The sequence below is a fragment of the Antennarius striatus genome, chromosome 19 (assembly GCF_040054535.1).
Source record: "Antennarius striatus isolate MH-2024 chromosome 19, ASM4005453v1, whole genome shotgun sequence".
Classification (NCBI taxonomy): Eukaryota; Metazoa; Chordata; class Actinopteri; order Lophiiformes; family Antennariidae; genus Antennarius; species Antennarius striatus.
In genome coordinates, this window is record NC_090794.1 from 10830416 (window position 1) to 10855677 (window position 25262).

At 43.4% G+C, this 25262-nt stretch overlaps 1 protein-coding gene across 2 annotated transcripts in view; it reads right to left on the reverse strand.

Annotated features, from left to right (window-relative positions):
- The window catches only part of ino80 (INO80 complex ATPase subunit), a 34317-nt gene that overhangs the window by 8369 nt on the left and 686 nt on the right, over positions 1–25262 (reverse strand). For both annotated transcript variants that reach the window (XM_068341717.1, XM_068341716.1), the window contains exons 2-28: positions 23610–23669; positions 23052–23236; positions 22720–22871; positions 22501–22568; positions 22161–22307; positions 20812–20932; positions 20499–20704; positions 20322–20375; positions 19943–20146; positions 19601–19805; positions 19360–19427; positions 19056–19277; positions 18690–18770; positions 18197–18292; positions 17254–17313; positions 16985–17127; positions 16203–16287; positions 15969–16086; positions 15675–15760; positions 14229–14396; positions 14014–14147; positions 13744–13811; positions 13454–13547; positions 13131–13332; positions 10918–11058; positions 10177–10402; positions 2900–3027 (exon numbers count right to left, since the gene is read on the reverse strand). In XM_068341717.1, the coding sequence (XP_068197818.1) occupies positions 2900–3027; positions 10177–10402; positions 10918–11058; positions 13131–13332; positions 13454–13547; positions 13744–13811; positions 14014–14147; positions 14229–14396; positions 15675–15760; positions 15969–16086; positions 16203–16287; positions 16985–17127; positions 17254–17313; positions 18197–18292; positions 18690–18770; positions 19056–19277; positions 19360–19427; positions 19601–19805; positions 19943–20146; positions 20322–20375; positions 20499–20704; positions 20812–20932; positions 22161–22307; positions 22501–22568; positions 22720–22871; positions 23052–23203 (3429 nt within the window). In that variant the 5' untranslated portion in view covers positions 23204–23236; positions 23610–23669. The remainder of the gene's footprint in view (positions 1–2899; positions 3028–10176; positions 10403–10917; positions 11059–13130; positions 13333–13453; positions 13548–13743; positions 13812–14013; positions 14148–14228; positions 14397–15674; positions 15761–15968; positions 16087–16202; positions 16288–16984; positions 17128–17253; positions 17314–18196; positions 18293–18689; positions 18771–19055; positions 19278–19359; positions 19428–19600; positions 19806–19942; positions 20147–20321; positions 20376–20498; positions 20705–20811; positions 20933–22160; positions 22308–22500; positions 22569–22719; positions 22872–23051; positions 23237–23609; positions 23670–25262) is intronic.

Consider the following 25262-nt stretch of genomic DNA (forward strand, 5'->3'; position numbering starts at 1 on the left):
ACACGTTCCACCATCAGCTGCAGCCAAAAAAAGCAAACAATATTATTTTCTCCTGGCCACCCCGGTGTTGGAAATCCATCACCCGATGTCATGATGTCACCAGGAGAAACGGCAGCCAACCAGTGACGAAAACAATGATGCTAATGTCAGATTATCATCAGGTCACCCCACCCCTTTGCTCTCAGTCACAGTCTGATGTTCTTTTTCTGTCATTTTTCTGAGTTCCTTTATGAAACAGGTCACAGGTGAAGATTCTCACATCGTGGCTACATCCATCACAGGACAAATTCCTACAGCCATGATTAATCCTTGAAGTTGAACAAAGCATTCAGACGATGTGGATGCAACTTCTGGTTTTGCTTATCATTTCACCTTGTTGGTGACATCAGTGTAAAAAAAGGTTCACTTATGTCTTTGGTTTAATTATAAGATTTAGAGTTGAATTCAGTAAACCTTAAAGATAATGGCTTTTGCATGCATTTTCTCATTGAGACATTGAATCATTCTCAAATGTAGGGGATGGGTCCTTTGATAATGTTAGATTACAATTTAGAGCACCCGATGGCCTGAAATGAACTTCAATGAAGAGATCCTGAGTAAAATGAGAGCTCAGAATACTTGTAACGTCACACACTTGTGTGCAGAGCCTGATCAGTACAATGTACCAGAAGTAACACCAATATTAATACAAGAAGTATCACTGATCGTCGATGCTAGTCTGTGACAAACTTAACGTTTTTGCCTAAGAAACTGAAGGCATGCTCAGTGCTGGTAGTTCACGGCCAGCACGGGAGGGTGTGAAGTTCACGATGGGATTTCTGACAAATAAGCTCCAAATCTCCCTCAATGGTAAAATTGATGCTGACATATCCAAAGATTTAAACTCCTTTTAGAACTGTTTAAATGTCCATCAATTTTGAGAATAGCTGTCAGGTTAGGGTTGGATTTAGTGTTTCAAATGATCATGACTTTAAAGAAGCGGGAGCAGTTCTTAAATCTGTGATTTTAGTGGAACAGGTAGCTTTTAATAACATTATTTCTAGAACAAATAATAAAGATATCCTTGAGCCTTCAAATGCTTTAAGTTAGATTCTCCTAAGATTTTCCACATCTTAAACTGATGAACTGTTAGATTCTGACTTCAGAAAAACAACTTTTCTGTGATGCTATTTTCCCACCATTATTCCATTAACCTGTCTCCAGTTAACCTGATTAATCTGAGACATTACAGCACTTACACAACTTTCAGTGTTTAGTTCCCACTGTCCCAACTTTTTGAAACGTCTGGACGGCTTTAAATTCAAAACAGCATGTAATATTCCAAAAAATAATAAAATAATTTAAGTTATTTCCAATTAAATACGAGATTTCAGTGTGTAACAAACGTAGTTAATGCGTTTATCAACTGCAGCTTATTTATCACGTTGGAGTTGACACTGTGTAAACCACAAAGATTCTTTAGCCACTGCTGCTGGCTAGCCCTCCAAATTCTATTCTTTCCATTATAGTAACTGTTATCGCTATTGTGTTGTCACATGTGTGTTTTCCTGTCCCTCTCTCCATCTACACTCCACATCTGTCTCTCTCCACATCTGTCTTTCTCTCCCAGAGGCCCCACCACCTCGAGTCTTGGAGATTTCTGTCTATTAAAACAGAGATAATACAGTTAAAGGAAACAGAAACCAGATGGGTTGAACCTGTGAATTCATCCGATCTCATGAGCAGAAGAGATGCTTTCACACTCCTAATACAGATGTCACTTGTATTAGAAAAAAAAAATACAAGTGCCTTATTCAACCTGTAAGTCGTACGTTGGTGGGACGCCTACGAGTGAGACTGTCTCTGAGGATCTTACTCGGATGACGCGTGATCAAAGATACCTTGATCATTCTCACCGACGTTGTTTTCCTATGGACGGCCCGAAACATGATGCATTTCCACTGTTTTCCAGACGCACAGGAAGACAGTCCTTAAGCACCTGGGCTGTGTCCATCTGCCATCAAAAGATTTGGCTGTGGAAACAACACTGCACCGTGTGTGAATGGGGAAGGAATTCCCATTGACATCACGCCAGAGGCTTTGGCTCCATAGCGGTGCTTGAACCAAATATGGAGGCAACAATAGAGTGTAGCACCAAGGCTTGCGATGTGTGATTGCCTGTAGAATTGTGCTTTTGTTTTCCTACCGGCTTCACACACTTTTTTATCTCACTTATATCTGACCTCCACACCAATGACAGCCAACCAAGAAGATTAATAACAGAAAGTCTGTCCCTGTGGTTTGAACAGGTCATTAAGTAGATGACATCATGACGCATCGATGTTCACTCCGTGCCAATTAAAGCACTGATCACGTCAAGATAAAACACCACGTGTGTCACCAAAACGCACTCTGTCTTTGTGTAATATTCATGTCACTTTAACACTTCTGCCTGTTCTAACTGGTTTCATCATGAATTTTTGGCAAAAATGTATTGTTCTTCAAAACCCAAAGGCCATTTGCCACCCCCACCCCCACCCCCCCCCCTCCGAGTTCTCTCCTTCCTTTTTCCCCACTCCTTCCAGTCATTCCTCCCATCTGGCTGCCTCCCCTGCAGATGAGACCCTGTTAATGACCCGTCTAATGAGCACAATAACAAGAAACAGGCAGGCTGATTAGAGGCAGCGGAGCTCAATGCCTCTCCAGTGGAAACGGACCAACCAGACAATCGGGGTGTATGCAAATGACTTATTAAAGGTGTGCTGTCTGAGAACAAGATTATTCTTGTTTAGGAAATAACTTGAAATTGCTGTCCCGTGTGTCTGTGTGTGTGTGTGTGTGTGTGTGTGTGTGTGTGTGTGTGTGTGTGTGTGTGTGTGTGTGTGTGTGTGTGTGTGTGTGTGTGTATGTGTGTGTATACCTCCAGCAGGTCAATCATTCGGGTCATCTGGGAATAAATGAGGACTCTGTGTCCCTGCGCCTTTAGCCGACTCAACAGAACGTCCAATGTGTGGAGTTTACCGCTTTCCATGATCAGGCTCTCCTTATCTAAAAGAGAAAGAGACAAGAAGTGAATCTAGAGAAGAAATGTGTGATACTACAAGTTTATTTCATTTCATACAGTCAGAATGTCCAGCACGACAAAATAATTAAAAATCAAGTCACACTTTTCCTTATGGTTAAGATGATGTGGATTTACAACAACCAATTTGCTTATGAGCAGAATTCAGGAAATCACGTCATTCAATTCAAAGGTTATTAACTCCTCCCTGATCAATACAGGTCTTCAATAGGGCTGCATTCACTCGTAAAGACTGGAGGGGATCAATCGTCCTGAATCTGTTCCTAACCTGGTGGATGTTTGAATAAAGCACATGGCCTTATTGACCGGACCGCTAATGAGAGCAGTGAGAGTTTGGGAGAGACAAAAAGGAGTGGAAGTTGAGCAGACAAGTCATCTACCCTCAGTTTACCCACAATGCCACCAAAGACGAACAAACTGGCCTGCCAGTTGGTCTTGGTCGCGTTCCTGTCACAGCTCCATCAGGTGGAACTGAGCCGTCAAACCGACAACCACAATGAGGGACAATCCTGACTCTGGGTCCGCAGTGTTTGGGGTTCCCTCCATGTTCAGCTGATGAGGAATTAATGTCATCTGGCACAAAGGCAGAATGAGAAAAGGACCATCGACCCAGTGACAGGCACACGATGGTGTTTGACCAAGGGGTCGTGACCTTAAGAGTGGGGAGACCCTTAAGCCACGTCCAGGGTCAGCTGACAGGGTCAGGAGAGGGTTACTAGAGAGTCCCTGTGGGGGAGTCAGGCCATCTCACACTCCGGTTGGAACACTTGTTTCCAAACCTTTTAGTACTGTGAAAATCTGGGTCTAAAACTGTTTCTAAATCATATTTCCTGTCTTTGTTGAAGTAATGCAACCAAGTCGGTCAAAGTCATGAGCCAACTCCAAATACAACGTAAGAAAAGTTTAAACTGAAGCCGTGTCATACAAAAATTGTGCTGTCAAAATATCTGCAGACTCCCGATATGAGGTCTTTGCTGGAACACAATCAAGGTGATGATGCAAAACTCCCAAAACCAAATGGGTGCATCTCCATTTTTAACCGATAGAATCCTATGCTAATGTGTACTCAGGCTGAACCTTGGCCTGTGACCCTTTGTTGCTGCCCCCCCAAGCAAGGTCAGGTCCCGTTGAGGTGTTAAAGAGGAACTAATAGAACAGATGAACGAGGGAAACACTCTGGGGAGGTACCGGACGGCTCACCTACGGGTCACTGTGAAGTGGTGTTTAGCTCCTCAACTACATTTGGCCCCCGGTCAGTCTTACAGCTCATATTGACTTTAATTTCTCTCATTTGGGTTTCCTCTTGATGGTCGCTCCCACTGATGACAAAATATTTAGGCGTTTTATTTTCTTTCTAATTCTACGCTAAATTTACTGACTGAATAAAAACGATTTTTAAAAAAACAGTTCGTATACAAGACTCAGGAAAAATATGAGGGGTCATAAGAGACTAATAGAAATATCATGTCATTATAAACTAATAAGAAAAGACAATAAGCTGAATCTGAAGCAGATCCAAATCAAGCTAGATTTATTATAAGGTAGGGAAGTTGTTATTCATTGCTGCGGCTCGATTCAGCGCATACCAAGACTAGCGCACCACATTTGCTGAGTCTCAATCTATACGGCCATCAAAAGCCCATGATTGGGCTTGGCGTCAAGAAAGTGGATGAATTAAAAAAGTCAGAACAGAGAGCAGGACATACAGACCATTAGGCCTGTGCAGAAGAGGAAAGCATCCAGACGGAGAGCGCAGGGGGAACTGCGTTACCACGGTGGCGGTGATGCTGTGGTTATGAGGAGACTGGGCCTCCTCACCACAGGTGCCAGCCTAACCAGGGCCTCTACTCAGTCAAGGGCATCGACAAATGTTTGCTACCCTCTCTGCCAGAGACCCAGATGCAAACCACCGCTTGGCATAGATGCAAATGCTCATATAATGCAATATTGCTTAACTCCCCGCCACCAATCTGTTTCTGTTTAGCAGATTAGGTCTAAACCTCCAGACTTCAGTGCCGTGTTGAAAATGGATTCAACCCAGTCTGAGGTTTTCCGTGGCCCATCAGGACTAAATGTTTTTACACTAATTCTCAAAGGGCGCAAACTGTAAATCTGAAACTCCGGTATTAACCAGTTGGATACCATTATTTCTGTATGAAGACAAATGTAAGGCAGGGGTAATCCTCTTGGTCATGCTTGGATGATAAAGGAGACCATTAATAGGAGAGCTGCTCCCCCCCTTAAGAGGCTCCTTCTTCTACTTGACGATTGTCGTGACATCTCCCTTCGTGATCTTTGCTTCAAGAGAAGCGTCATGAGATACCCGGTGCCCGTCAACCTGGGAGAAATGATGACTGGCGAAAAACACACAGCCTGACGTGTGGCTTACAGGGAGAGGTGGCCGAGTTCAAAACATTTAGAGCTGCACACAGCAAATCCCTGTTTCTAAACATCGCTGCCATACCCTATAAAGCAAAGCCAAGAAAACCAATGTTCGCAATTCAGGAGGGGTTGGTTAGTTGGTAGCCTGTCCCATTCCAATATAACGCTTAAGGCTCACATTATAAGCTGCATGTAACTGCAGAGAAGTGCATGACCACCAAGGATCATAGATGCAAGTAAACTGGATGCAGCTCTTGGTCGTGTAACGTGGGCTTAAAGGGGATTCAACACGTGAAAAACATCACAGAGCTTTAAATGATTCATCCTCAGTCTCAAGTCGGTGAAAATGTCATTACAGTATTTTCTGCACTAAAAGGCACACCCAAAAACCTTTAATTTTCTCAAAAACTGAAAGTGCGCCTTATAATCCAGTGCGCCTTATATATGAGGACAGTTTTAGGATGGGCCATTCATTGAAAGTGCGCCTTACAGCCCAGTGCACCTTATAGTGCAGAAAATACTGTGCATGGCAACAGTGTCTTACACGTCACACACAGCTGACGGAAAAGAACAAACGGTCCTCAAATCAATTCAGGAAATGTTGGGAAATTTGGACTAAAATGCAAAAAATCCAACTTTTCTATCTGCAGAGAGACGATGAGGAGAAGCCCTGCGTCGAGACCACACCCCAAAACACAAACAAGTCCCATGTGGTGTCGCAGCGCTCTCCTGTTGCTATGGATACACATATCAAGCTTCACCACCTGGCCTGTATCCCCCCCACTCCCCACTCCCACTCGCTTTCACAGCAGCCCCCCCCCCACCCACCCACTTACACCCAATCCAGTCAAACTGTGGCGTTCACCCGTCTCCTCCTGTCCTGACCTCCTGCTGGCAGATTATACTACACTCCCCTGTCCAACCTCACTCCCCTTTTTACCACTACTACATACCCCCCCACCAACACCACCACCACCCTGCACACACCCTCTCTCCCTCCCCCTACTGTCTGTCCCCTGACAGTGTAATCCAATCCCTGTAGGGCCAGATCCAGGGGCCTGACACGGTCCTGACCCAATTAGAGGCCTGCTGCCAGCTAATTAACCCCGGCCCAGTCCTGGCGCCTGGCGCCTGATGCTCCCAAACCAACCACGGCGCTAATTTCATTAATACAGCACTACGATTTTCTGTTCCCTCTCGGTTACTACTGCAGAAGCCAATGGCAGAGGAGTCGCCCCCTTACCAGGGGAGGGGAGGCGGGCGGGCCAGATGCGACAGACAAGGAGGAAGACGAGCAGCAGTGAAAGTGTGGAATGAAAAAAAAAAAAAAAAAACTGATGAAAGAAGATGGATGGATGGTTATGTGAGAAAGAGAGACAGATGGGGGGGCCACACAGCAGGTCGAAACTCCCATCGACCTGAGCGTCGGCTCCTCACTGTATAATGATACATTACACTGTGCGATCAATACGTCAATGAGCAACACTTGTTCAGCTCTGCTGAAGACGAACATATTAGCCTGACACTGCTGAGTTTATTCTGTACGTATTGACCAAAAAAAAATAAAAAAAATAATCAGACTTAAACTTAATTTTCCTGCAGACGCAGCATTGATACGACTAAGAGCCAGATGCCGGCGGGAGCTTCTGGAAGCTGGAACCAAAGTGACGAAACGGGGAGAGAGAGAGAGAGCATTTCAGCTTCTTGTGAGGGCAAGTTGAAGCTCTACGGAAGCTCCGTGAAATACGCCTGCTTTTAAAAAAATCACAGGGTCACCGCTCTGGAGCAGAGCCAAACAAGGAGAGCATGTTACCACCACCACCACCCCCAAAAAAAAAATGTTTCCGGGGGTGATGGACTGCATCTATGCATGTCTCTGGCTTCCCGAGGAGCCGTTAAGCAGGGGCAGAGTCAGACAGTCTGTGGAGGTTTAGCGGGGGAATCTAACCGCACCACAACAGCCCGACGTGAACTCTGTCATTACCGGAGATCACTGCCAGTTATCTCTGACCGGTGCTGACCTGTCAGACACCGCAGATGAAAGCTGGCTGGCTCAGAACCGGGTGTGTGTGTGTGGGGGGGGGGGGACGACACTAGATGCGACTTGGCCTTCATGTTCCAAGATCTCCCCCCACAGAGGAATTCCCTGGCTAATGTCTCCCTCTTCAGTCTAAGCAGGGATCCAAGTTTCTCAAGTATCAGTGACACACACTTTGTGTTGTTGTTTTTTAAATGTGAACACATTAATAGTCGTAAATAAAATTAGGAAATTAAAAATCTTTTTATTCAGTCGACTTAAGGTTTTATTCTCTTCACTGATAAATGATGCAGATGCTCACTGATGGATGCATCTTGAGAGGGGCTGAGTCAGGCGGCGAGGTGGCGTGGCTGATGGTCTGCGTTGTTTTGTGCCCGTCTATCAGAGGGTCTGGGGGGCAGGGGTGGGGGTGGGGGCGCTTCCTGCCATTTATGCTGGAGAGCAAAGTTTCTTTGAAGGGACAGGAAGGTAGTGCCGCATTTCCCACAGCCTGATGTGGGCCGCTGGGCCAGACTTGACTGGCTTCTCTCTCTCTGAGCGTCTGATTGATGCCTAAACCGGCACATACAGCCGTTTACCATTTCCTCCACACACATACAGCCGATTCCAGGCTCATGAGAAAGTTTGGAGAAAAAAAAAAAAAGCACTTTAGTGAGAAAAGCCATCATTTCATTCAGAGCGGCTCCTTCTAATTACTGAAAGTGAGACCAGGGCCACACAGACAGGAGTACGGTTATTTCTGAGTCGTACTGGAATGTTCTGCAAATTAACCCCCCTCCAGCAGGCAAATTTTAAACTCCTCTTTTCAAACAACACCAATAACATCTCTCAGCGTGACATCAGCCTCCGTTTTGGGAATCAAGAAAATTTCCGGACTAAGTGAAATTGCAGTAATTTAGTCTTGGGAATCCCACAAATTACGGTGACAATCTCTTCAGACTGGATGACTGCATGTGAGGGGATGAGAAAGGTGCAGCGTCATCACCATATATAATGTGATTAGTGTGGGGCAAAACTTTTTTTGGGGGATGGAAAACTACTGCCTCCAAAATAAAAACTTTTTTTTTTTTTTAAATCTGAGGTTTAAGACATTACAACGTTACAGCGTTAATCATTTTTTCCTGCTCTGCGCCCTGATTCCTCATAAGTCATCTGATTAGATTCCTGTCGATATCAGCAGGCAGCCATACTCACGCCATGGTGCTCAAAACAAACAGTCATTCAGCTCGGGCCATTTGTTCTCTGAGTTGTGGGGCTGGGGGAGCAGATGAGAGGGAGGCTGGGAAACTTCAGCTGAGCTACTGTACATATCTGGGCCTTGATGTGGCAACAATGCGTCCAGCGGAGGACGGGTGTCGGACTGTTGGGTCACTTCCTTCCTACTGAGGCTGAGAAAGAAGTGGGAGACCAGACGGGCTGAGAGGCTGATTTCAGATCAGTTTGTTTGCAGGAGGGATGGGGTGCAGCTCCTGAGTAAGAGCTGCACAAGTCCCTGCATGGGCCTGATGACACACACACTCACACACACACACACACGAACCTTCTATTAGCGTTACCTAACTAAGCACTTGAACAATGACCAGTAGTTAAACTTCCTCGCTTTGTCCGCTTCTGTGTAACTTCACAAGAGCTTTCAGACGGTTCTCACACAGACACACAAATACCTGTTTTGTTTCTCATTTTGACACACAAACACTCTCACAAGCACACATGCACACAGATGGGCAAAAGGCAAGAAGCATCACAATATTAAAATCAGTGAGTCTTAAAGGACTGTAGTAAAGAGTGTAAAAGTGTATCTCTGTGCAACCCAACACTAAAATTGCGTTCACTGCAGGCTTATCACACTAGATGAAACAGACACACACAAACACACACACACATTTAATTTCTGTGCCAGGAACCTCTGCTGCAACGCCATAGGAAAAGAGAGCAGTCATCATAAACCGCAGCGGAGAGAGTTCATCGGCGGCAGATGCAGGTCAGTGAGAAGGGAAGTGTTGTCTATCAAACTGGAACGGCCTCTCTCACCTTGGACATCCATCAGTCATCTGAATCCTGGCAGCGACTCAGTTCCCATTCTGCACCAGCTGACCCTTAACTCAACGCGCCCGGGCTCTTCTGGTAAAAGCGCTCGCTAGCACACGTACACCCACGATCCTGCACTCGAACCCGAATGGAAACCCCTGCCAGCGGTTTTGTGTGAGTGAACTGGCTTCTGCCCTTTGCATCGGTTGTTCCACTATCCGCCGCCGGGCGGACGGACGGGCCGTGATAGAGGAGGGTGATCTGCCCGGCGCTGCACCGCTGACCTTCTCTACATTCTCCCACGGGGAGAACCTTCAATCATAAACTTAGATGTGCACCATTAGGCAATAAAGATATGAGTCACAGAACTGAAGGTAAAGCAAACTCTGGGATTGAGGTAATGAAGCTTCACAAAGCTGACTTGTTGACAGCCCCATCTGTAACTTCCCACTGCATTGCAGACCACTGCTGCAAACCCACTGACTGTGGTATTTACTGATGTTATTAGAAAGTTTTTCCATCGCTCTGAGATTAATCAACTAGTGGACGCTTGCCTATTTATTAACCTCAAGCCACATCGCATCGAGTTAGCCAGTGGGAGCTACAGCAGCACTGAACGCTCGACAAACGCAGGAACTACAAATAATACTCAAAACATTATCCTCACCAGGTATTCGAATGAAGGACCAGCCGTGTCTTGGGTAGAGCGCCATCACGCCCCCAGGGCATTGTGGGCGGAAGGCGCTGGCCCTCGTACACCAGTCAGAGGCGTGTTCAGGGGAGCCGTAAAGGAAACACTGTCTGAAGATTGTCCCCCCTCCGCTGTGTGTCTCCTGCCACTCGTACTCTGCACTACGGTCGTTGCAGTAGCGCTCCATTGGGACTGCAGTCACCTGAGGAGTAAAAGAAAGGAAGACATGAGTTGTGATGCATTTTAGGGACTGCATCTGGATTTGGTAGACTCCCTGGAAGGAGATGCTGAGGACTGAAGCAACAAAAAGCAATACACAGGCACAAAGACATCTCATGGTCCACTTCTGTCATCGTTTTTGCTACTGACATGACAGCATTGACTGCAGGAATTCAGTACGCCTAGCACTACTAGGTCACAAACATCTACTAGCTGAAAGTTCCCATCTTGTTGTGTTTACTAGGGATGGAGAGTTCTGGTTCTTGATCTGGTTGCTCACGTAAGCACTGGTAAGCAACCAGATCAAGAAGTTCTTATTTCAGAAGCTTTTTATATAAAACGCAGTGCAAGAAACAGTTTTAACCCCACACTCCAAGTGCTCACTGCCCCACAGACACAAACAAACATATACACACACACACACACACACACACACACACACACACACACACACACACACACACACACACAAACACACACACACACACACACACACACCCTGGGCGTTGCGGCTAGCAGGAACTTAGGTGGCAGCGTCGGCTGGCAGGGCCGCAGCCAGGAGGTGGCAGAGTTTCGACTGTGGATCACGGCGTCCCCGTGTCCCATGACGCCAGGTCTAACCGCTGCAAACACCAGGTCCTGAAACAAACACAAACACACACACACACACACATTACTTATGTGTTTCATTTGGACCAAAGCAGTCAATATATCTGAGTGGTTAAATGCATTAAAGTGCTTTCATTTTCAAAAAACATCAGTTGATGTTAAGCCTCTGACTGAGCTGGTTTCTCCTTTAATTGGTGCCAAAGTGGGGACTATCAAGAAAACACTATGTTCAAATTACATATTCAAAAAAAAGAACAGCAAATGTGAAAAGTGAGGCAAAACAGAGATAAATACATCGGGACCAGCGGGGGTTACTGAGTGCAGCGCTCATGTTGTTTTTTTTCGTTTGAATAAACTGCTTTTGTGATATATTTAAATTTCATGGCTACCATGCCATGAATGTTCTGTAAAACATCTACTAATTCGAACATCGTGCAGCTTATGCGCTTTTAGCTGGTATCACAGGATCACAGGATAAACTCCAAGTCTAATTGTGTAATCTTTTGGGCAACGTGTATATTATGCATTCATTATGAGCAGAAGGGAACGGAGTAGATTAGTGATGTGCTTGTTACCATGTGTCATATGATGGTGAATACACAGTGCCACCTAGTGGTAGTGTTTGTAAAATAACATTGTTTCAAGCCAAAGCTCTGGTCTTCTCCCCCGCGTGTTGGCTGTTCCTTCTACTTTATTGGATTTGACAGGCCAGAGCAACAAGAGCAACACATACAGGATAGCAAAAAGTTTCCAAACGTAAATCATTAGACATGCTTCACATTAGTATGGACAAATGAGCACAATCTACATGAGTAAAACATGTTTAAAGTGGGATAGAATTTCCTGGTTCTCTCTGCTCCTGAAGACGAGTAGCAAGAGAGATGAAGGACAGGTCGATCACGCTGTCAAGAACAACATCCAGCGAACACGAGCCGAACGGAGAGGAGGCTGCACACAGCGGCTCCCAAGGAAACATGAGGAGTCAAAAAAAAAAAAAAGAAGTTCTACCGGAGTGGGAGCGCAAGTGGGAGTCTGGGGTCGGCACAGTCATGCAATGCGCATATACAGTACAGCGTCAGCTCTCCCAGCTTAACCTCATATTTGTGAAAAACCCCACCTCGGGTCTGTCGTTGCTTAATCCGCTCCGGGGGTGAACCTAAGACACTTGACAGCTCCTTGACTCCAAGAGATGAAGCCAGGAGACGAAGAGGAGGATGGAATTACCCCAGAAGTATTTCCTTCTAAATGTTTCCCGCTAGAAAAGTTGCGTTCCATTGGTGGAGGATGGCAGTGTGATACGCGTCTGGGTAAATGGGTAGTTGTTTGCTGCTTTTGTAACTCAGCAGAAACACTATAACTCTCCTGCAGCATTGACCTTGTGGTCTATCTGCAGGCTGCAGCTGTTCAAATTTTTGGAGGTGGTCTGCATGTTTGAACTGGCACACGTGCTTTGTATTGTCTCTTTCAAGTAATTACTTTTCTGGAAAGCCAAATAACACAAAAAAAATAACTGAGGAAATGTGTCCTGTCACGATGTGGCCCTGGAGAAACCAACACATATGAAAGTATTTGACTGCAGATGAAAAAGACCTGCGGTGGGCTAAATTTGCCCAGACTGCTAAGATTCCAGAATAGTTTGATGGGAACAAAAACAAGGGACCTCTCATTTCCAAACCTATAAACCAAAAGCAACACATTGGTGGCCAGCGAGAGCTACCATTTACCTAACCCACACCGAGCGCAACTTACATAACAATTCCCAATCGGCCTTCCTGTGTGCAAATAGAGCCTCTAAGGTGCTGACAAAAACAGCCTTTGGCCAAACTGGGTTCGTCTCAGCCTTCAACGTTAACAAAGATAAGATATACAGGATTGAATTGGCAGCTGAATGTATACACATGACAAAAATTCAAACTTGAATGGCAGTGTGTCAAGCATATCTCCGACTACGTGTCTGGTGAGAATGCTTGACCCCTGATCCAACCAGCCAAAGAGTTACAGAAAAACTGATTCAGTCACTTTGTGAAGTAAGAAAATATATTGTTTACTAGTTTATCCTGCACAATGACTTCAGTGTGCATGTGTGTCCTCCAAGTTCTTACCTGTAAGACAGGGCTGGTGTGTGTACTTGGGAAACTAGTGGGTGTGTTCAACCACAGAATAAGATCCTTGCGCGACAAACATTTACTCCGGGGCTGTGACTGCAAGTCACCTGTCGCTCCCTGGGCCTCTTCTTCAAGCTGGAAGAGGCGTTGGTGGTGGAGCCGATACGCAGCTTTGAGGGATAAAAAAAGTGCTAACCATCTGTGAAAGAAAGAAAGAAAAGACTGCTCATCACCACCCTGCATTAAATTAGTCATAGTTTATGAGTTCTTTCAAGTAAAACCAAGGATGACCCAAGGATGGGTGAAGACATAAAACCCACCTCACTAAGGTGCCTCGCAGCATGAGATTGGACATCTCAGCTGGTGACAAGTCAATGAAGCGCAGAAAGGAGAAACAGCTTCCTTTGTCATCACCTGGAATGTTGAAACACAATGCAGAAGGGAGCATATGAGACTAAACAAAAAAAACAAAGAGGAAAATATGAACAGATAGGGAAAAGGGGCTGAGTGAGAGGAAACTGAGGTGAAAACTGAGGACTGACTGCCAAATGAAAAGAGTAAGATGTAGACCTTTGTGTGCATCTCAACTCAAAGATGATTATGTGCTCACCTTTTCTGTGAAAAAGAGATTGCTGAATGTGGGTTGGAGAGAAGGGAGACAGCAGCACTTGAAGTAATCTGAGGAGGATGTAGACACAGAATGACACCAGTGAATGTGAGCTAAAGCACAAAGATCTGAGATAACTACAGTTTAATTAGTGATTGAGACAATTATTAAATAAATAGTTGTTATGTGTAATCTATAAATACATAAATTACCCCATTAACAGTTTTCTATTGAAAGTCAGGCAGACCTGTGAAGACTGAATGCAGAACCTACTTGCTTTTGGCCTGGTTGTGTTCATGGATGAGGCCACGGCGGTAGAGGAACTTTGACATGACAAAGGGCTTGAGACACATGTGAAAAGGTGAGCGTGTTTCCTGCCGCTCAAACAAGTCAGGGTGGTTACACACCTACACACAAAAACAGACAGTTTAAGAACCCGCAACTGACCGGGTTTGTTTGAAAACAGCAACTCAATACTCGGTTCATACCTTCCTGAACTGCATGACCAGGTTCATGAGGGAGGAGGTGGTGCTGTGGGCCTGCTGGGCGGTGCCCATGGAGGACTGCAACAGATCTTCGATGGAGATCTTGTTCCTCAGAGCCTGGTACAGCAGCCTCTGCCTCGACGTCAGCTGGCAGTAGGTCAGGATCTCGATCTGAAGAGAGAGGAGCAGATGTTTACCGCCATTTCTGTCATCTCGTGTCTCCTAGTAGAGTAAAAAAGGGCCTGAAGTTAATGTGCGTTTTCACTTCATCATACGATTCCAAGAAAAGTGTGTGCTTATTGGTCTGCAGAAGGTGTCGATGATTTAAATGATTTTTCTTTCTGGGCTTGAACACTGATGAATAAATCTAATGTGGTTTCCTGAATATTAGAATGAATAAAGCAAAAAGAAGGATGTGTTTCAACGGCAGGAGTAATTGAATATGTCCTCAGATGGATTTGTGTTTGTAAAAATGATTGATGTTCAAAAAGTAAAAGCTGGCTGCATGTATGACGTGTGGCTGCAGTGAAGACAAATGACTCAGCATTAACTGCTGTGTTCTGCCTCCACTGGAGCACATACAGAATTTTCACATGAGCTTAAACCAAAACTTAATTTATGGGTGCAGACACCGTTGCCCAGCTCGACTCACATTCTCTAAACATACATCAAATATCTGGATTTATCTGGGTGTCACGCTTTGGTGGAAGCAGTGAAGCCGAACAACAAACCTTAAAATCCAGATCGTGAACCGTGAGTGAACCGCGTTGATAAAACAAGACAAATCGACAGGAGTGAGGAAGAAAGAGGAAGTGGGCCGGCAGGGCCGAACGTGGGTGTGATGGGGAAAGCGAAAGAGACAGATGTGGGGGAGCCGTGAACTTTGACTGTGTGTGTCGAGACTCCCACGGCGTGTGAGGGAGTGTGTGTGTGTGTGTGTATGTGCCGCGTGTGACAGCGAGAGACCCGCTGTCCAACATCTGTCAAGAGGATCTGCCAGCACAAGCATCACTCACAGGCTCATTATCACACTTTGCGAGTTGAATGGAGAGATATGGAGGACGGGCGCAAAGTCATGTGGTATTAAAAATCACTTAACTGTAACTAGAAAGTGCAGATTCAAAAGATAAAATGGGTATACATGATTTATACAGGTTACAATCCATGCATATTATCATTCCATAATACTAACTTTGTTTGTTTGATTATGATATTTTTTTTATCCAAGTTAATTTCAGTGCAAAGGAAACACGATGATCGAATGGTTTCATTTCAAATAGGAAAACATTTTTGGTTTAAATGGGTGACAATGTTGAAAACTTAATGACTAAAGTAAAGCATTTTTCAAAAACAAAAAGCCCTGGATAGAATCTTGTGAAAGCGCAGACGAGACTCGTACAGAGTAAAAAATGGTTAAGCAAACACAGGGAGGAAAGTTGGCTCCTCTACCTTATCAGAGAGCTCATTTTCCACATCCTTCTTGATCCTGCGCAGCATGAAGGGCTTAAGGATCATGTGCAGTCTCGAAAGTTGGTCTGAAACACAATCATCAATCAATACACAACGTGTAACCAGGAGACACTGAGCGGATATAATGCTTCAATGCTGGTATAATAAGTAAAATATTCTCTATGAGCTGAAAATTAGTATGTGTTGTTAGCAGGAAAATCGAGGAAAAAAAAAAAAGGAAAACCAGTTGCTGACAGGAACTGTATTTCCTCCAGACCAGAGAGCTGTACTCACTCTCATCGATGGCTGACTTGTTTTCGGCGTGGCTCTCGATGTCCTTGGAGAACCACTCGTTGAACTCTTCGTGGGAATCAAACAATGTAGGCATGATGAAGTGCAGCAGGGCCCACAGCTGAGAGAGAGCAAAAACATGCGGCTGTGTGTCAACGGCTGTGTCTCTCACATTTGAACGCACACACACAAACACACACACACACACACACACACACACATATGCGCCACGCTCACCTCAGCCATCGTGTTCTGGATGGGCGTCCCGGTGAGCAGCAGTCGGTTTCGGCATTGGAACTGAAGAAGGATTTTCCACCGGACGCTGAAAACAGAGACAGGGGATGTTTAACTGCTGGAGATGGAGTTCATCATATTTATTTGACTTTATGCAACCGCAAAATTACTCAAACTCTGGAACAGCAATTGGTGTTTACCCAAAACGCAGCCCAACTCAGTCCACTCACTGTAGCAACACATTTACATCCACACATTTTCTCTTAGTTTTATAGATAGTAGCATTTTTCCCAAAACCACCCACAAGTTACTCGTTTCAGCCCACGGTTCTTGTTTTTGCTGCTGCAGTGAAATGCTGAGCATCAACATGCGGCGACTATAAAAGAGTTATGTTTCAGTTTTCAAAAGTTTTGTTTTCAAAATGCTTTCAAGAGCCACACTACTTGACATTCAAGCCAATTTATGACAAATTTATCTAAAGTCTAGTATTACCTGGTTCTGCTGGTGTTATGTATTCAAATTAAGCCTTCTGTTGCATAAAATTTTGTAATGATTGTTTTGTACTTAAAAATGTAAAGTACGCTAGTGAGGAATAAGCTTCCTGATACTGTGTTAATCTTCTAAAACTAATAATTAATCGGTGAATGTGTGTTTGAAAAATTGCTGCTATCTATACAACGAAGAGAAAGTTTTTCTTGATTGTATGAATGTGAATTTGTTGCTGCAGTGAGCGGACTGAGGTGGGCTGTGTTTTGGGTAAACTGCAGCCCCTCTACATGATGTACCTGGTGCTGCTTTTCAGCGCCTGGGCCTCGTCCAGAACCATGTACTGCCACTTGACCCTCTGGAAATACTTAACATCCTGGACCACCAGCTGGTAGCTTGTGATCACCACATGGAATGGTGCATTTTGTGTGTACAGCGTTTTCTATTGAAGGATAGACAAACAGAAGCAGAGAAAAAACATTTAAAGCACATAAAAACATTTATAGACCCAACAATACTATAAAGCACGTCATGGACTAGGTTTTCATGATCCACATCTATCACATACCTGGCTCCAGAATTTCCGAATCACTTTGCGATCATGAGGATTTCCCCAGTACGGCAACACCTGACAGACAAACAAGTAATGTTAAAGCCAGGGGAAATAGTAAGTTTTGATTTATATGGGAATCACTTTAAAACAAGCTGTACTCAAAGGTTTCCAAAACACTTAAAGTGATGCTCCCCGAGGAAATGCTTCAGCATAACATCACATATAAATCACTGCTCCAGTTGTTGATGTAAAATGTGATGTGAAAAGATTTGCACGTCAGTACATCCCTCAACGCGTGTTGGTATTCCATTGTTTTCATTTGGGCTTGCTTTGACTGTTCAGGAAGCGTATCTTATAATTGTATAATAGGGTCTTTTCACACCTCATTAGCAAAAGAGACTGGAAATGATTTATCTTCAGACTCGTAGAGAAAAAATGGGCATAGCTGAGTGTTCGGCATGACAGAGTTATGCATGATGTATGGTGGACGTGCGAGAGTGTGACTGTGCGTGTGTGTGTGTGTGTGTGTGTGCGTGCGGGCATGGTCGACATATTGATGTGTTTAAAAATGCACACAGAGTCTGTAAAGGGCTTGTTATCACATGTTAGAAGAGTGCAAGTATATCAGCGAAGGAGTGCACGTGACCCTGCCAGAGTCCTGGTGCAATACTACCCTCTAAAGGATATTGTGAGAAATGCGTGATCCTCACAGGTTTTCAGACACTCAAATTCTCCCAAAAGCAACACAAGATTGACATTGTAAAAGAAAACTGTTCTCAACTGACTTACCTGGTTTAAATTTAGGTTAAATTAAACAAAAAACACGGCTCACAATAGGAATGACAATAACTACAACCATTCAAACAACAGTTGGAACGAGCGTGCCAAGATTCCCGTGCACATGCTTCAGCAGGTGCATCCGCGAGAACGCTCACTCAGCAGGGTCATGGATTCTCACCTTGAATTTGGGCACAAAGCGGCTGAACTCCTGGTGCCAGTTGTTGAGTGTGGATGCAGGGGAGATGATCAGGAATGGACCCCAGATGTTGTCTCTCTGAGCAGGAACAATGAAGAGAGCAACCATCAGGCTTCACAACAGGTGTTCTTGTGTGTGCATGTGTAAGCAACCCAATAACAGGAAGCACTGAAGGAACATGGAATGTGTTTTCCTGCCAGCAACAGTTCAACAGTGAAAAGCACACATTTCCCTTAAATTCAGCTTTTTCTCCTTTTGGTGTTTTGAGACTAGTTGATAGATGAATCAGCTCCTCGCAACAATGAAACCAGTCATCAGTCATTCCATTAGCTGTGCAGCCAGAAATGTGAGCTACTCTAAATGATGCAGGAGCACAAAGAAGCTGGATGCAGCAACAACAGAGGGAACAATCGAATATTCCATTAAAACACTTTTTTGGATAGGAAATCCTATGGCTCTTTCTATGTCCTCTCACCTCTGCAAGGTGTGCCAACAGGGCTATACTCTGGACAGTTTTCCCCAGTCCCATCTCATCTGCAAGGATTCCATTGATTCCCTGTAGAGTGAAAAGAAACCTATCAGTGTGTGCAAATAAGTAAACGATAAAATGCAATGCCAAAAACACCATCATGATGACAAAAACACTGAACCAGGGACGAACACCTCACACTGCTAAGGACACTCCAACTCATGTATGTCAGTGTGAGTGAGGATAACTCAAAGGAAATTATAAAAATGAAAAGGTCCGACATAAAAAAAGAGAACTGTCATCATTCGACACATGAATCCTCCCTGTAAATCCAGAATCCAAATCTCAGATGTAAGACTTGGACACGAGTACCTGTTCATAAAGGTTGGCAAGCCAGTTCATGCCCTTCAGTTGGTAACCCTTTAGTTTGCCGTTGAAGATGGTAGGCTGAGGAATGTCTTCGCCTGCGTTGATGGATGGGTTTGAAAGGCTGTAGCTCTCTCCAAACCCAGAACCGACGCCTGAGGATGAGCCACAAGCTGCGTGTAGTGATGCGCTCCGGCTGTCCTTGGCCTCCTCATCAAACATCCTCGTCTACAGGGATGCATTAGACCAGTGAGGACAGGGTATGCTGAGTGTTTATGAGTGAGGGTGAAGGATTCTATCAACAACTTACTTTCTCTTGGTGAATCTGGTAAGCTTCTCTAGCATTCCGTAAGGCTTGGGATTTGTAGTGTTCACTATCTGAAATTGTACACAATTGACCTTTTTGTAAATAATGGGACTCAAGTCCAATCTTGTTATATCAGACAAAATATCAAACAATAACTTAATTATTTGGCTTTTAATTTAATACTGATACTTGTCAGTCAACAGGTTAGTAACCATCAATACTGGGTTTCAACTAAGGTCCATACCATAGTCTTCCTGGCCCATGTTGACCATGACCCCTCCTCCGATGTCAATCTGTCTTTGTGCTGCCGTGTCTTCCAGCTTTTGGAGTATTTCCTCCTGGGCTGTATCTCCGTCTGGACTCCCGATGCTAGCTTTACCGCTCATGAAATGAGCATAGAGCTCTGTCTGGGTAATGAGGAAGTTCAATTTGCGCTGCTGACGTTTGGCCTGCAAGAGTAGAGAAAAGAAGATGCTGATCAAATTCAACATTATTAAAATGAATAAAACAGATATTTTTCATGTTTTCAATCTAATGTTGATACGTTTCCATAAACATTTGCCCATGCCAATTCCATTCCACCTACTTCTCTCATCTCTTCGTCCAGTTTACGTTGCTCCAGCGCCTCTTTTTCCGCCCTCTTCCTGTGCTCCTTTTCCACTTTGTCATATTTCTTCCAATAGAGCATCATCTCCTTGGTGAGGCGGCGAGCCCGAGGTAATGTCTCCTTACAATTCTTCTGAGCCTGGATAGCTGCACGTCGGACTTCTCTCATGCATTGATGAGCCAACTGAGACAAATAAAATCAAGGTTAAATGTGGTATTCATCACATAAACGTGTTGTTACGAGTTAGCATCATGAGTCCAGCAGAAACAGGAATACGTGGAATAAATTGTACATATTTAAGTAAATCAAAACATCCAAAAAAAAAAGATTTATTTAGCAACCACAGTTTGAAACATACCTTCTTAGCATTGGTCAACACTAAGTTCTTAGCAGATGTCTTCTGCTTGAAAGACTACAAAAGAGACATAAGCATAGTAAACAGGGTTACAGGTGAAAATGCTTGTGAACATTTCACCTCAGATTCATAACGGTGAATTTCTGATTTTATCTCATATTCACTTTCAAGCAAACTAACCTTTGGAATCTCCTTCTTAGCGATGGTTAGCCAAACCTTTCGCCGCCGTGCATTCAGCTGCTCAACGGTTAGATGTTTCTTCTTCACCATGGGAAGTGGAGCATCATGGGAAAACTTTGCGAAGATCTTATTGACATAAGGACGCCCTTCATCAACAAATTCTCCCTCTCCCCGTTTCTTCTTTTTCTTCACTTTTTTCAATTTGGCTGTGAACCAAAAGACATGACCAGTTTGAAATCTTGTCAGCTATTACTATTTCCAACAGTTCAGTTGATGTTATTGTGACACAAAAAAATCTTGTTTTTATGTTTACCTTTCAATTTCTTCTCATCTTTGATTTTCTTCTTCTTTGGGCCCAGTAGGTGGCGGTGCTGCTCATAGTAAGGATCTTGAGTTGAAAGAAGTCCAGTGCTGTAATATTGATATTGGTGAAGCTGCAAGAGAAATATTCACAATGTAAAATAAAAATATTATTTAAAAAAATAAAATAAAATATATATATATATATATATACACACACACACACACACACACACACACACACACACACACACACACACACACACACACACACACACACACACACACACACACACACACACACATTAAAGAGGTATTTTGATTAAAGGGACAGGAAACTCATATATTTAGTTTATCATTATGAAAAAAAAATTAAAAAAATTTTTTTCTGATGTCTGGCATCATCTCTGGTGTCAGGACACCTTAAAATCTGTGCTACAGCAGCACCGTCAAGTGGGGTCATGGGTCATCGACAATGCCCGTCACTTCATCCGTCAGGGAAGCCATTACAACACAATACAATCAAAGAAGCGATACATCTGACAAAACCATGGTTACTTGTGAGGTGAATGGTTGTTCCAACACCACAGGAGTTAGATACAAAGATAAGAACCTATCATTCTTTAAAATACCTTCCGGAAATATTGGAGAGCAACAGAAAGCAAGGATAAACAGGGACAAAATTACCAAAGATCCAAGAATCTATCATGAGCACTTCACCCCGGATGATTTTGAAAGAGATTTGAAGGGAAGATCATTTTTGGACAACCGACATTATTTATTTTGAATTCCCAAGGTTTAGTGGATAATTAATTCATGTCTGGACCAGATTATCACGCACTCGCTAAAAGTAAACAATATCAAAAGTGATAGGTAGGTCAACTGATTGGGTTTGTTTCCCCCTTGTTACTAATTTACAACAATTACTTCAGATTTTGGGGGTTTATCTCCTTGATTGGTACAGTTTGCATTTATAATGCAGTTATAACATCAGGTCGTGATTATAGGGGATAATTACGCCCACAGCTGGGTCCACAAGGAACTCCTCTTCTGATGATGATGACATGATTTGAGATGTTTTCTTGATAAATAAGTGTAATAATGTTCGCTTGTTATGTTTTTGCTTGCTTTATATTTATGTAACAGCGCTGATATGGATTCACCCCGATGTCTACCATTGCGTCAGTTCCGCTGTCATGGAGCGCATCGTAACTTATATTTTGTTTGGACAAGGTCCCTGTTGATCATACAAAAATACTAATAATGCCACCACAATGTTTAATTACGTACTTCAAATAATACCCCAGGTTCATTTTGACTTTCCCGTCCCTTTAAACATTGTCTGCATGTTAATGTTTGTACCTCCTGGTCAGAGTGGAACTTGCTCTGATGTTGCCTTGTGAAGCGATGTAGCCTCAGCATGTCGTGCAGCTCCTCCCGAGACAAACTGAAGTCCGAGTCATCAGAGTCCGTGTCCGAGTCTGTGGTGTCGTCACTCAACAGGATACTCTGCAAAAGACGTCAGTGGAAAATGTGTAAATGAGAGTCAGGGTGTCAGGAGAACTGTTTTAAAGAGGGGAGAAGATAAAGATATTGATATGATAGTGGTAATAATGTGTTTGTTAATAGATTATTTTTTGTGTAATGAATTGAATAAAGTGTCAACAGCTGTAGCAGAATGAAAGTAAAGTGTAAAAAATACCTTCAGCCATTTCCGATTCTTCTTTAGTTTGGAGAAATTGTAGAAGCTACTTTTATCTGCCTTTTGGTCTTCAAAGTCAGCACAGAGAGAAGAAACATGCCGTAATGAAAACATACATGAAATATATCTTCCAAGAAAAAATTTAATGACATCAGTGATGGTGGTCGAGTGTATAAAATGTTAACTACATAAATATTACCATTTATGTATGCACTATACCTTGGAGCAAAATTCCATTGAAGGGCTTCCACTCTGCCAACCCATCGCCTTGCTCGCGTGGCTCATTCTTCACATTCAAAGATGTGTGCTGATTCGAAGGGTCCAGGGAAAGCTCTGTCCCCAACGCAGCATCGCTGTCATCACTATCATCACTACAAAAAAGAAAAAAAAAAGTGTAGCTGTAAACCCTTGGTTTAGCAAACAAAACAACTCTGTATAAAGTTCTAATCTCTACATTCACTTATGGGCCATTTTTTACATTATTTCTTGAAATGCATTCTAGAATGGTCTCAGGAACAAAACCGACCTGTTATTTTTCCCTATGACTTTACCTTGTTATGTCTCCATTGAAGATAGCAGTGGTCTGGCGCAGATAACTGTCCAGCCTCAGGGATCTTTCCAAACGCTGTAGGTAGAGAGGTTTGGCTAGGGCAGAGCTCCCTGATGCCCCAGCCTCCAGCCGGCCACCCTGCCCTGATGCCATGCAGCACAGACGCCAGTAGGGCAGCAACTTTTACTGCAGACAGACGTAGGGAGGAATTCAAAGGAAAGCTAAATGCTTATGGCTCAGAATCAGAGAAAACAGCACAGGGCCCTACTGATGATGGCACTGGTCAGACTTTGCTGTTTTAAGCTGGCCAGTGCTTCATGATGCTTTTAAGAATTTTTAAATGACATATGAGACATTCACAAATAGAGTCTGAATCTTTCTTTCCCTCTCCCAGCACAAGTTTTCTCAACTAGATCATGTACTGGATGTTGGAGATCTTCTCTTTTTTGTCCAACTTTCACGCTTCTCAGTTGCTGCCTGCATCCTAAATCTTGTCATGAACACCAAAAAGGCTAGCTAGTCAAATACAAGCAAAAGACAGTATAAACAGGGTACCTACTTTTTCAGTAAGGGGTTCCATTGTTCTTGATTCCAACATTAAAGATAAGAGGTGAAGACCCTAAAAAAGGTCACAATCCAGCTGTTAGTCATATTACCACAACAAAGTTTTAATTAAGAGCTAACACTCGCTAACATTTATTTATAAGTTGTTCATTTCATTACATAATTGACAATATGATCCAAGCAATATTCATTTAAAGTTAAATTTAAACAAGAACCAATGCAGTCAGAGACTGCAACATCCCGCGACACCCGAATTGAAAATTTTACCCTGACCTACTTGCATTAGTCAAAGATCAAAGCTAGTGCTCTGACCTACTTTCACATATCAAAGCAGTAGCTTTGATCTACGGTCTTACTCAAACTGCCTTCTCCCTTTCCAGTTCCTGAGTGAACAAAAGTTGAAATTTGACCTTGACCTAGTTTTCTCAAGGTCAAGGTCATCATCTCATTTTCATCCCCTTTGCTGCCCGAGTAATGTGCGTTTTGTTTCATCGTTCCATCTGCAACAGTCGCAAAGATATTTGGTGGACATACGAACAGACGGACGGACGAACGCACGAACACTGACTATTACAATGAATCACCGCTTTGAAGCGGGATGTAGAAACTTTTATTTGTCCCCAGGGGGCAATTGAAGGGACATAAAGCAGCACATTTTAATACACAGAAAGCCAACACTAAAATACACAATAAACAGATATATACGTGCAATAGGGTAGTAAATATATAAAGAAAATGGTGGAAATTGTGAAACTGAAAATAAATTAAGACCTTTCATATATTTAGCATTGCATGAGTTTAGAAAAATAAAAATTTTAATTCTGAGTTAATTCTGAAGTAAAGGAAATATGAATGGTCTCGAATTTAAACCTGAAGTGTTAAAGAAAAGTTCCTAATTAAAATATCAGACTGGACACACCTTAGTGGACACGTTTCACAAAACTCCGCGGTAGGTGAACTTACAGATGTTTTATAATCATGTTATAGTTTTATAATCATGTTATAGTTTTATAATCATGTTATAGTTTTATAATCATGTTATAGTTATTATTTTATGTGTACACGTGATTGACGACCAGCTTATCTGAGACGGTTCACTCGCTTGAGCAGCGGCGTTAGCACTGGTTACGGTGGTCACTTCACTGTCTGACACAAGTTCACAACCTGGCAGAGCGGAGGGTGTGCAAGCTCTGAAACAACGCATAAATGAAGATATTTTTAATGAAGGAAATCTGAGGGCTGTTTCATACTAAATAATATTAATTAATCGTTGTCTTAATACACGCAGTCTTTTTACTCATAACGTTGGTCGGCTAGCGGAGTCAAGCTAGTGCTAGCTGTGGTTTCCTCGCTAACCTTGGATTGTGCTGTAGTTTACCAGCTAATGACCGTTAGCTACCTGGCTAATATAAGCACAAGTAGCATTGGATTTCATCTATGATAGCACAGGGTCAAGGCACACTGACAGCTAACGGGTTTAAATGAAAATCACCTAAGAAATGGATCAGTGTTGGGGGTTGTTTTTTTTTTTTTTTTGTAACATCACATCGTTGCTGAAAGGCGACAGGACGGCTGCTCTCTTGCCAGCAGACGTTAGCTTAAATCCTGAGGCGTTTAGACACACGTTCTCGCTCTCACTCCGTTAATA